Source organism: Pseudopodoces humilis, chromosome 1, assembly GCF_049639895.1.
Source record: "Pseudopodoces humilis isolate 2021_Gansu_Grassland_sample_001 chromosome 1, ASM4963989v1, whole genome shotgun sequence".
Lineage (NCBI taxonomy): Eukaryota > Metazoa > Chordata > Aves > Passeriformes > Paridae > Pseudopodoces > Pseudopodoces humilis.
In genome coordinates, this window is record NC_142200.1 from 42,707,577 (window position 1) to 42,723,809 (window position 16,233).

The window sequence follows — 16,233 nt, forward strand, 5'->3', positions numbered from 1 at the left end:
TTTGAACTCTGATGGATTGTAATGGACAGTGATAGTACCACTGTCTGAGGGGGATGCCTCTCAGAGCCCACAAAATAACTCACAAGTTTGTGATACTTGAAGGGCCATCACCAAAAGCTGGTAGGGCGTGGACTGATACCCTCCACTCTTCCCTGATGGCTGATGCTGGAGTAGTTCACTGAACTCAAGGGGAAGTTTTAACAGGTACCATATATATATATATGTATGTGTGTGTGTGTATGTGTGTGTGTGCATATATATGTATATACACACCACTGCATCTGTGTCTGTGCATTTGTGAATTTATCCAAATGCCCTCTAACAGGTTCCTCAATCTATAATTAAGTAGTTGTTGTGAGTCTAGTAGATCCTGTTGGATCACTTTATAAATACTAATCAATAATTATGCACTGATAAGCCCTTTAGACATAAATTGTTGGTCAAATATGGGACTTAGATTGGACTTGGCTACATCTAGGATCTCTCAGGAGTTTAGAAAGCAAGGGGGTTCTCTTTGAACTTTGTGACTTAACAGAAGAGTCTCCCTTATCCTCTTGCACTCTCACCCTTTTGCATCCTCACTCGAAGTGTAAATCATTCTAAATTGATTCTAAACTGACTTTCCTTTGTATTCTTCTTTTCTGTAGTAAGTAACAGAGTGAATCTTGCCATTGAACTCTGTTAAGTCACACTTTCCCAAATTCATATTAAAACCTGCTTTTGCTAGTACCTTTGGTGATGATTTTGTTTAATGGCCTAAACTACTCATTCTCAAGAGTAGCATATGGGGAAAATGCTCTGTGGCACACTGGGCAGCACAACATCATCTTTCTCAACCATGCTCCTTTAAAAAGTCCGAGCAGTGACTTCAAAATTTCTGGTGTACAAATAACCCGAGAAGGTTAGCAATAATAATTTTGAGCAGAATGGTGCTCCCCAAGAAAGCACCAATTTCATACAGTTGGATTGTTCTGCAGCAATATTAAAGGTTTCCAGGCAAACTGTGAACATGAAATATTACAGAAGCACAAAATTGATAATGTGCTTTCTGTTGGAATGGAAGAGGGGTTGTCATGCAGGTGTGCAACCTGTGTGTCCCACTTCAAGGGTCTGTTTTACCAAACAAAGCACATGCGGCCTTTCTCAACATTTTTTTTTACTCTCTCCAAATAACTTTCAACTGCTTGATCAATATTTCAAATGATGTGCACAATCACTCCTTCATCTTTGTGTGTGTGTGTGGACCTGGATGAAAGTTTGGGGTTTTTTAAACTGTAAATCAAAGAAAATGTTCTTGATTTAAACATCGCTTTTACTTAAGGGAGGCATGCCTTTAAAAAAGGTTAGATTGAGTTAGAAGTGAGCATTGATTATTTCATACCTTTGTGGCAAAACTGCACCTTCTGTTTGTTCTTTCTTCAATGGGTATTAAGCATTCATGTTTCGTATAGCTTCCCTCCCTCGCATACCACCCACAAGGCATTTTTAATTTTTTTTAGACAGGAAGGGGAAGATACCATCCCTGTTGCTTAGGAAGCTGTAAAGACCAAAAGGCAATTTATTTATTCTTTCTTGTTCTACAGTTATTGTTCTAATAATTCATCAGAGGGTGTGATTACATTAATTACATTCTACTTTCACTGAGTGTTTTATCTGAAAGAACAGCACAAGAATGCTAATCCCCAAAATTAGTCTTGTGCACCAATGATGCCACCAAAAAATAAAGATAATGAGATAACCCATCAAATTTTCTCAGGTATCTTCTACTCTAAAGGTGCATTTCAGGCACACTGACTCCAGATTCCCAAGGAGCAGTGCCAATCACAAGCTGATATTGGGTATCAGTGCTCAGCCTGTCATGATGGCCAGTCCCCTAGCTCATACTAAACATCCTTAACTGTATCCAAATTTTCTTGGAAAAACAATCAAAATGTAAATGCTTTACATGGCTTCATGTGGGCAAAAATATTTTTTTTTTCACCAGGGCAACATGGAACATCTACTCCAGCAACAAGCAACTGCATCTGCATAAGTGGCAGCAAGCAGAAAAGGTGTTGAGACCACAGAGACCCTCTCAGCCTTTATAGGAGCACCATAGGGCTCATCAGCCTCTGATTGTATCTGAGCCCCAAAGCCTTGGATCCTGACAAAAATTCCAAGCATAAGGAAACCCACTACACTTACGTTGCTCACTTGAGACAATTCATCACTATGCAAGATACAGAAAGCTACTTTAAATTTTTTAAACTCTCAACATATTTAAGATACTGTTAAGAACTTGTAACCTTAAGTTACATTATAAATAAAAAAAAAATGTAAGGCAATAGCTTAATATTTTGAAGTTATCATTAAACAGTCTACAACTTTTAAACACAGTATTTAAAATAAAAGCTGCATAAGAACTGAAATATCACTAATTTTTCCCTGAAAAATACTTATGACTCAAAGTTGTTTTAGACAAAATGTCATTGTATAAGAAATAAACACACTGCATTTGTAAATACTAAGAAAATATTGTATTAGAAACACTATTTGTCCAAACGGTGCAGGCAGTGATATCAGGGGAAAGGAGAACTGCCAAAAGTCAGACAGAGGGGAAACCAGGGAGAAAGAAAGAAAATTGTGAGACAAGTTAAGAAAAAAATAAGGAATTAATTATGCCCCACAAAAATCCTGTTTCAAGGGCTGAGGTTCTCACATTTAGAATCACTGCTTCAAAGCTGTGAGGAACAAGTGAGGCATATAAGAGGGGGCTGCAGCAGTTACTTTCTGTCTGTCTAGCATATTATAATTTCACTTTTACAGAACTGTCAGGTTCCTCAGCTTCCTCTGTGTTGACCAATATACTTCCCTTCAGCTGAATCACGCAGTACAATCCCAATATGTCTTCTTTCCAAGGCTGTTTTCTGCAGCCAGTGCTTTTATGGGACTTAGATGAGGTTTTGGTGATTCATAGTACTTAAACTACTCAAGAGCACTTTTTCAATTGGAAAATTCACTTGAAGTAAATACATCATCAGCATGATTGTTCATGCATGAAAGAACTACAAGCAAAACAATGAGCACCATTTTTTAAAACCTACACTTAAGCCAAGAAAAACAGTTATCATGAAAGATATTAAAGGACCTTATTTTTCAGTTTCCATGAATCTCTCATGGAAAACATGGGTTATCCTTGTCCCTGCATCTCCTATTCTGAGAATTCCAAATTGCAAATGAAAAAAAAATGTAATGTGCACATTGGTTTAGAGTTGTTAACATGATACATAGCAACATAAATTAGATTATCTACAAAAGATTAGGGTACTACTGATTTACCCCTATTCTTCTACCCATTTTTCCAAGAAAAAAAAAAAGCCTATAGGATCTAGGCATCAAATAATCTTATTATTCCCTACTTAGCTTTCAGAAGGCTAAATATAAATAAAATGCAATTTACATCTTTTTATGATTAGTGGAAGATGCTCTGGTTTCTGCCAAGCATTGTGCATTTGAGGAATATTTCAGATACTTAAATGAAAATGGATACCTGAATTTTTGATGTTTATCCCAAGAAAAAAATACTCTCTAGGGGTTATGTATGTTCATGTGCCTATGTGGTATTTTCACAGATGATTAGATAGCGGTACTCCCAAAATATTTCTACTCCTAATAGCATCAACACAATCTTTCACTCTTAGTCCTTTCTAGAAGTGTTTATTTATTTATTCAATTAAATAGATTTATATGATATATAAAAAGGTCTATCTGCAACTCTGCATGCTTTTGATATATAGGAAAATATAGTCAGACTAGTGAAAACAAGTATAAACCCAGAAATATGCATTAAATCAGAAAATAGTCACTGAAAAATAAATCAAAACCCATTGCCTGCTCTAGACAGTCATTCTAGATATCCTGTTCAGGTTATCATTCAGATAACCTGAACTAACCAAAACTGTGAAGCCAATTGGAGAAGGTGGCTTCAAATCTTAAGAGCATTCAAGAAAGGGGCTCACCAAGCCCCCAGTTCTGAGTGCATGCAATCCAGTCCTGGCTTTATGCTCTGCAACTAGTGGCGACTGGAGATGGGGCCATCAGATCTGAAGGTCAAAGGAACTAGACGATTCCACAGGAAAATGATACAGTCCAGATGAGAGAGCTCCTTACCAAGATGAAAAGGAAAGGATACAAGCTCATGTTGCCCTTTGTGTATAGTTTTGGGCTAGCTGGGTGTTTTTGGACGTGGATGGAGACTCCTGCCATGGAAAGCTGAATTGTCTGGAGAGCTGCCAGCTACCTTACAGTTTGCTAATCAAGTTCAGAGGATTAAACACCACCATCAGCAACTACCAACACCTTGTCTCCAAAAACACTGCTCCACCAAAGGCAGCAGGGCTGTGGCTTCAACTGTCTGTGATGGGCTGACAGACAACTCATAGCTGGAATAGCAAGCCTGGACATAGAAGAGGAACATGTGTCATGGGAGTTAGAAGAACCAGCAGTGTCACAATACATGTTGATGAGCAAGCCAGGGAGTGACAGCCAGAGGAAATGACCTAACTCCTACAGAATAGATGGAGCATTTTCACTGGTTTACTCCTCCAGCAACTTCGCTTGGTGAGCTTGAACTGAAATATGGATATTCCTACTGAAGGTGATACAGATGTAGCCTGTGTATTCTCAGGCTCATCTATAAGCAGTCTACTTGCATGGTTTCCTATTTATTTCTATTACTGGGTAAAAAAGTAATCGGAAGAATACATCAAAGCTTACCTTCAAAGATGACTGTCACAGCTGCTTGGCCTTTAGTTTGTGACCTCTCTAAGCCACATACTCCATTTAGATCCTCTAAAACTGCTGTAGGAAATCATTCCCATAAATTGTACCTAAAGGCCCCTGCAAGGATGAATTCAGTCCTTCACCTCTACATCTGCTCTAATTTTCTACTCTCCATCCCCCTGATTTGGAGATCAATCAACTCACTGCTCCTGATATTACAGGTGCTAAGAAAAGTCAGAATAAGCACATGTACTTAGTGTCTTTCTCCTAGTCCTAATATCTTGATGGTAACATTTCTTTTCACTCCTCTTCCTATTACAGGGCTCTTTTTGTGATGTTAGGATGCTTCCCAAGTTGGTTTTTTTCAAATAATATGCATTCATGTGGCAATTCCTGTGGATGCTGTTTATCAAGATATCTTCTGTATTGTTTTTGTATAGCCAGGTTTTTGTAGATGAGGCAGGACATATGGGCGGCTTCTGTAAGAAGCTGCTAAAAGCTTCCCCCATGTCCAACAAGTCAGCTTGCTCCAAAATGGACCTGCAGCTGGCAAAGGCTGAGCCCATCAGTGATAGTGGTAGCACACCTGGGACAACAGCACTAATTATAGAACCACAGAATGGTTTGGGTTGGAATGGGCTTTAAGGATCATCTCCTTCCAAGCTCTGCCCTGGGAAGGATGTCGGTCATTAGACCAGGTTGCTCCTGGCAATAACACTTGACCAACCTGGCCTTGAACACTTTCAAGACACGGGCCATCCTCGACTTCTCTGGACAACCTGTTTCAGTGCTTCACTATTCTCTTTTTCTTCTTAACATCTAAACTAAACCAGCCTTCTATCTAATCTTAAAACCATTGCCCTTCGTCCTGTCACTATCTGCCCATATAAAAAGTCCCTGTATCTCCTTTTTATAAAGCCTCTTGAGGTACTGGATGGCCTCTGTGAAGTCTTCTTTTCTCCAGGCTGAACAACCACAGCTCTCCCAAGTTTGCTCAGGTCAAGAAGGCATGGTGGGCATGGCGGGGAGGAGGCAGGGAACCCCTGGGTAACCAGAGCCAGAGAGAGGAGTGAGAATATGTGAGAAAATCAGCTCTGCAGACACCAAGGTCAGTACAGAAGAAAGGGGAGGAAGTGCTCCAGGCACCAGAGAGAGATTCCCCTGCAGCCCATGGTGCAGATTATGATGAGACACCTGTGTCCCTGCAGCCCATCGAGATCTGTGGTGGAGCAGAAATAAAGGATAGGAGCACCTACAGCCTGTGGAGGAACCTATGTTGGAGCAGGTGGATGCCTGAAGAAGGCTGTGACCCAGTGGGAAGCCTGCACTGGTACAGGTTTCTGCCAGGACCTGTGACCCTACTTCTTTCTCTGTAATGTATCAGAATCCTTCTCACTTGTCTGTAACTAAAATATTTCTCTTAGCCTCAATTACCTCTCCCTCCGATTACAGAAATTGTCACATCTTTCATTTATTCTCCTTACTGCTCTTCAATCAGCTGAAATTACCTCTTACTGTGACCACCACAGTGTCTCTTTCAAATATATTGAGAAACATGGCTTTGAATCCAGAGATATCAAGGGATACATGAACTGAGGATAATAAGCCAAGGCAGAATGTAGTGATGACTTCTGACATGGAAGAAAGTAAAATTAAAACCTATTGCAAACCCAAAGTGTAGCACAAGGAGCTACAAACAATAGGTAACTCATTGCAATCACTTTTCAGCAGTTTTTATCAGTAGCCACACATTTGAGTCATTCTGATAGAAAGAGAGAGATGTCCTGTTCTCTGGTGAAAACTTAAAAATTATATTCTGGTTTGATAGAGAATCCTGTCTCTTAAATAACTAAAATACTTTACTGTTGGCCCAGAAATTTCATTTAAGGATTAGTGAACCCTGTTTTGCCTATTATGAGTAATTTACCTCAATTTTGTCACTCAGAAGTGGTTTTATCTTAACAGAAATAAAAGCAAAAAGTTCCACTTTGGTCACTTAAGAAAATCTATTCAGTGCATAATCTTGACATGAGCAGTGACTTAGTACAGAGCATTTTAAAACCAAATTAAGCCTTGCTCTTTCTTCTTATTATAATTTTTAGCTTATATCTCCAGCTCAAGAAAACTTTCATGAATATGCTGCTAATATTTGTAATTGCATTAGTATTCTAATACTGCATCAAAATAATTTCAGATGGAAATACATTGAACCACTTTGTAATACTTTGTAAGCTTTACTTTATTAAGGAGGAAGCTTCATTTATTATGGAGGCTGTGGCACCCGTAGCAATACTACTGTGTTTCAAAAAAAATGTTTCTTCATCTTTGGTTCATATTTATGTTCTCCTCCTTAACTTTTTTTTTTTTTATTATTATTTTAATGATGGTTGCTTGCAAGTATGTGCAAAGCCAGCTTAGTGACAAGACTATGTTGCATGGTTTGCATGAAATATTTTGCTGAAGAATCTCTCTGGTTTCTTCCTGTATTCAGAGCACTTTAGAGTACTTTCGGTAACTGCAGTGAGGAGTTGTCCCACTTCTGTGGGGATTTGGCTCTGTAAAAAATCAGCTGCTGGATCAACTTATCAGGAGAGATTGAGGCCATATGCCACACTAGCGAAAACTAGGAGGTGTGAGCAGTTTGCAAATTTAAAAATATGGCATTTTCTGCTTTGCCCAGAGTATTCTGTACTCAGTAAATTAAACAGTTATTTCTAAACCAAGTGTTTCAGATAAGAAGCAAAAATGTAAGAATCATATCTATGAGAGCAACTTCCACAATCTACAAACATTGAAGAAAAATGAATACGATATTTTCATAATCCAACATTTTATAAAATTAAATTATAATAAATCTAGTAATTTTTTATATATGAAAATTCAAAGATCTCCCACTAAAATTCCATTTAAAACTATCTTTATTACTAGTACTATTCATCACATTTTTGGATAAAGAAATTTAAGTGAACAATCAAAAAAAATGAATGAGAAGAAAATACATTTTTTTGCAAAGATATCTCAATAAACACAATGGAAACTTCATTTTGTGCTTTGCACTGATTATTTTGTAGCCACAGTCATTATTTTCAAGTCATTAGCTTCATTAAACTAACTTTGCTTATGATTAGCTTCGTAAGTACAGTAATATCAGATCTGGAACTTTTCTAAAGCATGAAACATGTATTTAAAAAAAAAAAAAAAATCGTTCATTGAATAGTAGTTTTCAAGGAGCTAACTTTTAAATGGTTTTAGTCGGTGGTAAGAGATGGAAAGACTGTCCCCTTGTGGATAGGAATATCAGGAAAAGTGATACTGTAACTCACAGAGAGCAACGGTAATCCCGGGTATTTGGAGTCTCATTAGGAATTTGGCTAGAATCCTACCTTGTGCATGGCTCATAAATCAACACTCCAATGTACAAAATTCTATGGAGAGCCTTTTTATTTAAATTGGTTGGCCTGACAGACAGCAGAGGGTAAAGACCGAGCTAATGTAGCATCCTTGTTAACACCATCAGTCCAGGCTACGTGTAAATCTACTGCTGCAGGAAGCTGCAGCATTGTCTGCATTTGAAGAAAGCTATTTTGAGAAGGACAACCTCAGAGCAGACACTTGAGAAGGCTCCACAGTAAAGAGAAAGCCTTAAGAAGTATCTGTGAAGCAGTGTGCTACCCACATTCATGCACCTGTCCAACCCGTGCTACAGCACCCATCACAGGACACAGCAGCACTGTCCTCGCTTCAGCAGCCACACTGACAGAGGGACCAGGGCAGGACTGACACACAGCTGGCTGGAGACACTTGTCTGTGCCTGCTGATGTTACATTATCTGTGTTGGAGTTTCCCCATATACATCATTACCTCTGACCCATGAGAAATACCAGAAGATGCTGGCAACCTCATCTTTCCTTGTATCTGGGATAAACAATGGTAACCTCAAATTTCTGCATGGGAAGCAGAACTTCATGGAGTTGCTGAGATAGCAGGGGATCTTTCTCATAGGAAGTGTTCTGTTTTATGAAATCCAGTCCTTCCCTGCAGGCAGTTACAGCCCCCCCTAAAATGTTCTTCTAGTTTTGCCTTTATGAAGAATTTTTTCCCAATCCTTCCTCAATTGTAAGAATTTTCTGAAATATCATTAGAATCCTCACAAATTTTGGCTTACCCATACTCATGGTCAGTGTATATCTATCTATTTACTATATTATTCTTTATTTTATGAAGCTTTTTTTTGCTTCCTTTTAGTTGAATCCCTGGCAAAGAGTAACCATATTCCCTTCTAGCCTTTATTTTGTTGAACTAAGCAAGTCTGCTGCTTAATTGTACAGGCCAGGCTCCCAAAACACCTTCATAATGTGATGTATCTCCTGAAAGCATCCTGTGGGCTCAACTTTTTCCACCAAGTCATTCCAGAATGCATTCAGGCTCATCAATACAGAACCTTACTCTGTTCCAAATGGAAACACTTTAACTGATGTCTTCTTTTCTAGCCTTGGGTTTTTTACACAGTCACATCTCAGAGGTCTCTCCTAAAACGCCCACCAAACTCATTAGTTGATTTAATCTGTTGTTTCCTACTCATTATTTCTCAGCTTGTAGCAGAAATTCTTATTTTTCAGCAATGAAGGAAATTGCACCAACTAAGAAACAGGTTGATGACATCCTTTGGAGATTTTCTGCCACAGAGTCCTAAAGGTCACCAAGTCCAATACCCGCAAGCTGAGGCGCAGGTTGGTGTGAGGGGTGAAGGGGACGTAAGCCTGAAATAATAATTGGCCTTTGATAAGTGGACATTTGTGGAGTCAGCATCCCTGGAGGTATTTAAGAGGTGTCTGGATCTGGTGCTGGTGATACAGTTTAGTGGTTATGGGGTTATAGCAGCAGTGTTGGGTTGACGATAGGACTGGATGACCCCAAAGGGTTCTTCAAACCTTGATGGTCCTGATTCTGTAATTCTGAATCATGCTAGGTGGAGCTCACTGAGTCATAAACTGTCCTCCACAAAAAGCGAGCGTGTCACATCTACATCTCTGATACATAAACTCATCAAGTTGTTGCTTTAAGGGTTGAAAGTGACAATGCCAAATCTCATGGGAAGTCATCACAGGCCTAGATAGACACAAATATTTGCAAACATTAGCACTTTTCATTCAAATATATCCTGTTCCTAAACTTATGGTACTGGATGAGTTCCATGTGCATGCTGGCAAGTGGCCATGAGTTTTATAATCTGGACAATGTGGGATTCTGGTAAAAACGTCCAGACACACATGCATCAAGCCTACACTGTAAATACAGGTTTTTTGGTTTGGGTTTTTTTGTGCGTGTGTCTTACAGGTCACTTTGACTGTCAGATGGCAACAAATTAAAAGTGAAAAAGAGGAAATTCTCAAAACCTGTTTCCTCTGCCTCTGACTTAACGCCAGGAATGTGAAACCAGACTGTTTATTTCTGTATTTCGAGGGGGAAGCGTCATTTGGTTGTAAAAGTTCCCCGCTTCCTCCCTGGTGATGAAACTTCTTGAAAAAATAAGCGTATCTTTGCATAATTTCATAACGCGGGCTCGGGGCAGTGGCTGGCGCGGCTCTGAGGAGGCTCCGGGCCCGCTCCCGCCCCGCCCCGCCGCGGCCCGGCCCGGCCCGGCCGGCACTCGGCGCCCGCCATGGCGGGGCTGGGGCCGGGCCCCGGCGGCGCAGGGGAGCCGCGGCCGCTGCTGGTGAAAATCGTCATGGCCGGAGAGTCCTGCGTGGGGAAGACTTCCATCGTGCGCAGCTACACGGAGCCCGGCTCGTCTTCCGCCGGCTCTGCTGCCACTTCGTACATGGCCACGATCGGTGAGTGCCCGTCGGCTCCGTGCGCCTCCGCCCGCCTCGCTGCTGCCCTTCCCTCCCGGTGCCCACGGCTCGCACACGGGCAGACCGGCGCGGTCAGCGCGGCACTGCTGGGCTGGGAGGTGTCAAACCTCCCTGCGCTGGGCTGTGCGTGTGTGCTGCCGCGAACAGCAGCTTAAACCTTTGCTGGAGTGTCAGGACACATGTCACTGGCTTCAGAGCCACTGCAAAGTGCTGGCTTGTTACGCTGTCCATGCTGTTTGTCTGGGCGTCGGAAACCTACTCCTCGTGTAAACTTGTGGAGACTTGCTTCTCACGGTTTCTTATTGCCCACTGAGGCCCTGCTGCTGCACATCGGTGCAGGTTTAGAAAAGACAATACAGAGCACTAAATCAGCTAGGTTGGAAATGACCTCTGAGATCATCGAGTCCAACCTGTGACCAAACGCTGTCATGTCAAATAGGCCATTCACTGAGTGCCTTTGCCCAGTTCTAACACCTTCAGGGTGACTCCACCACCTCCCTGGGCAGCCCATGCCAATGTCTAATCACGCTTTTTGGGAAGAAATTCTCTCTCATGTCCAGCCTAAACCTTCCCTGGAACAATTCGAGGCTAATTTCTCTTGTCCTGTCCACTTGTTGCCTGACAGAAGACGGCAATCCCCAACTGGCTACAGCATCCTTTCAGGTACCAACCTCAGAGAGTTGTCAGATGTCAGTAGAAAGCCCAGTTCATCAGTATTTCAGGCTAGAAAGGACTTTAACTTTGTGCTTACATTTTTAATGTATAAAGATTATCTTCTACTGTAGCTAGTGGTGTGCATGATGATTAAAGCAGAGTTGTTGCTATGATGGAAATAATTAATCCTGCCAGACCGTGTCAGTTCTGCGCTGGCACCACACTTTGCAGCTGGAGGGTGATGGGGAACTCCCCACTGTCTTGGCACTCCCTGGCCCACAGTGCCATGGGGAATGGCAGGATGACTGTCCACGTGCTGAAAACCTTGTCTCCAGCATGAAAATGTGTTATGTGAGTGCAGTGGTTTGATTTGCTGTGGACATTTTCCCAAATTCTCATTGGGAAATTTTAATTTTTAAGAGTTTGTGTGTAAGAACATTTTTTCTTTGATTTGATTTGATTTTGAAGAGAAAACTAAATTATCCCGGAAGATTGTGTATTCCTGCATTTGGAATATGCATGGTGATTTACACATCTTTCAGTCCGGGAGGAGTTAGCATAACAAATACCAGACAGTAGCTGTGACAGTAGCTGGTCCAGGGAATACTTAATGTACACAAGATGGCTTGACCTGCCCACATAAAAATGGCTCAACTTTAACCACTTTTTATTTTCTTGCCCTTTCTTACAAAGCAGTTTCTGAAACCAGCACAGATGAAGAGGGAAGAACACAACTAACAATGAAGTCAGGAAATTGATCCTAATAATAGGCAACTTGTTGCCAGGCTTAGCAAGAAAGCCCAAAGAATGCCTATAAAAATAAATAACAGCTTTGTTGATGTGCTTTACATTGAGATTCCTGACCATGAGGTTATTATTTTGAGACATAATTTCTTTTGTTCTTGGTTCAGTTGACTGCAGACTCAAAAAACTTTCATATGGTGATGATATTAAGTATGTATTTCCCAAGTTGTGACTTGAACTGTTTAAAGAAATAGTGAAGATAATAGTTCCTGTGACAGTTTGTGGACTAAGATTAATTTCTTTAGTTTCATTAGTGACACCTATTATTGAGATATTTAAAAACTTTTAAAAATTGCTTATCTGAAATATAAGTGAATAATCCAAACATGATATTTATTACCTGAATGTGTTTTTAAAGTTATTTCTGAAATACTGTGTTCCCTTTAATTCTATTTTACCAGGTGTTTCAGAGCTTGGACTTTGAAAACAAATGGGATTATGAGTGGTGTCTTTCAAAAGATTAACGTTGGAAGTGGAAGGTTCCTTCTTCATGGACACAGTTGTAGTGGAAAGGATGCCCTAGAGATTGTGGCTCCTAGTGATGTAAAGGAAGAAGACACATAGTGTTTTCTCAGTTTGTGATGTCTTCTTCCTCACTGTTGAAACCACCAGAACAAATAACTGGTTTTATCTGGATTCCTGTTTTGTACAAGCTCAGTCAAATGATCCCTTTCTGTTGTACAGCCTATTAAATGCTCATGTGCTGTCAGGTGATTTTTACCTTACTTGTCCAATTGAAACAGTGATTTGAGTAGAGGAAAGATTATCCTTACTGTGCAGTCTTGCAGCTTCCTGAGTTCCCTGACAAAATCATGTGCCATCACCTTCCTTTGTGGCAGAGGGTCATAGGCATAGAAGTTAAAAGGTTGTTGAAAGTCTCCTTTCTATGTCATCATGAATCACATATTTGTGTTACTAGGAGAAATCCTAGTGTTATTGCGGGAGAAAAAAACCAGAGAAGCATTTTGTAGTAGGCTCCAGTAGCAGTGAACTTTTCTGAAATTATGTATTTTGTGAGAAAATGCAAAAAAATACATCCACAGTAAATTTTGATTGAAAGCTTTTAATGCATCATTTAAACACTCAAGGCTGGGTGCCTATCCTCTTTAGTTACATAGTTTGGATAAATTATAAGCAGTTATAGTTTTCTAATTAAACTTATACGCATCATAAGGAGGATACATTGTATTATTAATAGATTGTAAAGAATAAATCCTTTTGTTTAAACAATCGTATTGCATATAAAGTCATAGAGAAGGTTTATGAACAAAAAAATGCTCCTTGTATACCAGTGAACAGAATTGTGGTCTCACAGGCTGTGAGGTTATTTTGCTGTATTATGGTCTCTTTGGTCCTTCAGCCTGTTTTCCTGTGAGAAACATTTCTGCAGAGCTGTGAGTCCTGATAAGTCATAATTGAAAGTGGTACAGCTTCAACATTAGGATTAAAAAGGTCTGTGTAGATTCCCTGATACTTACTTTAGAAGGGAACAAAATAATCAACAAAAATGAACCATACTGAAGGTAACTCCTGTGTTAAGAACACCAGTAGCAATCCACATCTTAATTTCTTTTGTTTTAACAAGACTGGATTTTTTTGTCACTCTTGTTTTCCTAACAAGTTATCTTATCCAATGAGTTGCTTTTCTCAGCAAACCAGGAATTATCAGTACTTGTGACTGCTCAGACACCTCTCTGCTTCAGACATTTCTTGACAAGTTCAGAAAAGAATCTGATGCAAGTAATGCACCAGCAATTGGAGGGGTTAAGTATGGGTTAGGACTAACAGTGGAACCTCAACCCATCATGTCTCACTGTGCACTTGCCCATTTTGGGCACAGGAGCTGTTAGGAACTGCTTCCCTGTTTCTGGAGTTGAAGATGCTGTATGACAGGCAGTGGGCACAGAGACATTCACCACTGTCTGTCCTTCCACTGTAGCATCCTGCTAAGCTACTCAAACTTGCCTTTTCTTTGGATAGACATGTTTTTGAGCATTTTCTATCAGGAACTCACCAGCTGTGTTTGGGTGAAAAGTATGTTGCAATTTTCTAGGCCAGCTGCAAAAGACCTCTTTGAAGAGGACTGCATTCTGCAGATGGCCAAAGGTAGGGAAGAGAGCAGCATTTCACAGCTGAATTACCCTGTGGCTGACTGGTTTTATGCTTTTTAGACTTTATTGTCTTTAAGGTGCCTCAGTACTAATATAGGCATTATTTACTCATTAAAATATAATAAAATAAATTTTCATGGCAATAAAAGTTGGAAATAACAACCAGAATTTGAACTTGCACCCAGCATCCCCCTTCTTGGCTTTATTTGACAGCTTAAAAGTAGCAAGTACATGCTGTTGCATTCCAATAACATTTATCTCAAGAGCTGTAATCAATGGTTGCTTTGTTATGTTGATCATGTTGTATACCAGGTAGGCCTGAAAGCATCTGAAATCCGTGAGCTGTCTTTGGCATTGTGTATCTCATTTTTCTTTTCTGTCTTTCCAATTTGCTAAGTTTGCTGGAAATTTCATATAAAGACATGAACAATTCATGCATGCAGAACATATTGACTTCTGGTTTTCACTAACATTCATTGACCTTTTAGGTCAATAAATTTTGAAGTTGACTTAAGAAGTCAATATGCCTGATTTTAATTTAGATTAAGTTTTAGTCTGATTCAGCACTCTGTTTCCCTTTCTACAATTTTTTTTTTTTTTTAAAAAAAAGCTTATAGCAATTTATTATTAAAATGTATGTCAACTAAGAACTTTTCCCTATAAGTTCTGGGAATCCCTGTCTGGAATATAATTTTTTTCTGTGTTCCCAATGCACCATTTGTAAGTGACATTCCAGCCTCCCAGTGTACACTCTGTCCCTCTCAACTGCTCCAACGTCAATGGTAGAAAGTGATACAGATAATTAAAAAAAACATGTGAATTGCAGTAGCAAATGTTTTCCATCATGTTGGAATTTCACCTTACATGAACAAATTTTACTTACATTTCCTTCTGACATTATTAATTCCATCAAGGAAGCTTTGTGTAATATTAATTACAGATACCAATTATATTATTTCATCTTTCCTTTTCATTGAAGCTTCAATGAAAATTCATCAAGTGAAGGACATGATTATCATAATAATTTTTAAAATCCACCTCAACTCCCTTACCACACTCACACAAAAAAATGTTAATAGCATTGAAAGTGCATGTGAGCGCATGCATGTGAGAGTGTGCTTGTCAAAATTTTGTGCACAATACATCTGTCAGTACAAAGGAAGGGAGCATTTCCTCTGCATTTTTAGTTTGCTGCCATGGGTGCTTTCCTTTGATAAAGTAATTTGGCTTGCACATTCTTACAGAAATCAGTGCAGTGTTATTAACTTAAATTTTTTTGTGATTTTTCAGTCTGTCTGGTTCCTTCAAATGACATTACTTCTGGTGAAAGTACACTGTCATTTTAAGTAGCTATAGTTTGATCTTACGGAATTTTGTGCATACAATATGATCAGTTGTCACAATTTTACCTTAATTTACTATAATTGACAAAAAGAGCCTAATTGTTTTTCAGCAGGGGGGAAAAAACAATCATGGAAATTATCAAATGGTATTTCAAACTTCAGCAATGAAGTAATAGAGGAAACAATGCTTTGCTCTGCAAATATATGCCACTCTAAGATAGCAGCTGATAGCTGGCAGATTCTAATTTTAGAACTGGAACTTCAACAGCTCATAAATCTAGGCATCATCTAACACATCTGGAGTTCTAATTTGACGATTTAATAAAGGAAAACACTATAAATCATAAGGCAAATATCATTGAGGAAGGATCTGTAGTGTTTGTAGAGACAACATTCTACACTGATTTTAAGTGTTAATACTTGCTTTTAGCAGTGGCTTTCTGGATCTGATTTAGGCTGTAGAGCCAGTCCTCTTAATTTTGAATTGAATCCCATGTATGTTTGCCTTTGCACTTAATGCATACAGCCAATTCCTATTTCTGCTCATGTAACTCTGCATGTTTTTTTAGGGATTTGGAAGTAAGGACAGAAAAATTGTGTTGCACGTGACAGCTTTGTAGGCATTTGGATCTTCCCATTCATAGCTGCCATGCTCTTGAAAATCACCACTGTATTTGTGCAATGTACTTCTGTGCATAGGCCATG

At 39.5% G+C, this 16,233-nt stretch overlaps 1 protein-coding gene across 1 annotated transcript in view; it reads left to right on the top strand.

The window, feature by feature from the left end:
• Positions 1 to 10,399: 10,399 nt before the first annotated feature.
• The window catches only part of LOC102111060 (ras-related protein Rab-10-like), a 32,068-nt gene continuing 26,234 nt past the window's right edge, over positions 10,400 to 16,233 (top strand). The window contains exon 1 of the mRNA XM_014253345.2: positions 10,400 to 10,595. Within this exon, the coding sequence (XP_014108820.2) occupies positions 10,424 to 10,595 (172 nt within the window). The 5' untranslated portion in view covers positions 10,400 to 10,423. The remainder of the gene's footprint in view (positions 10,596 to 16,233) is intronic.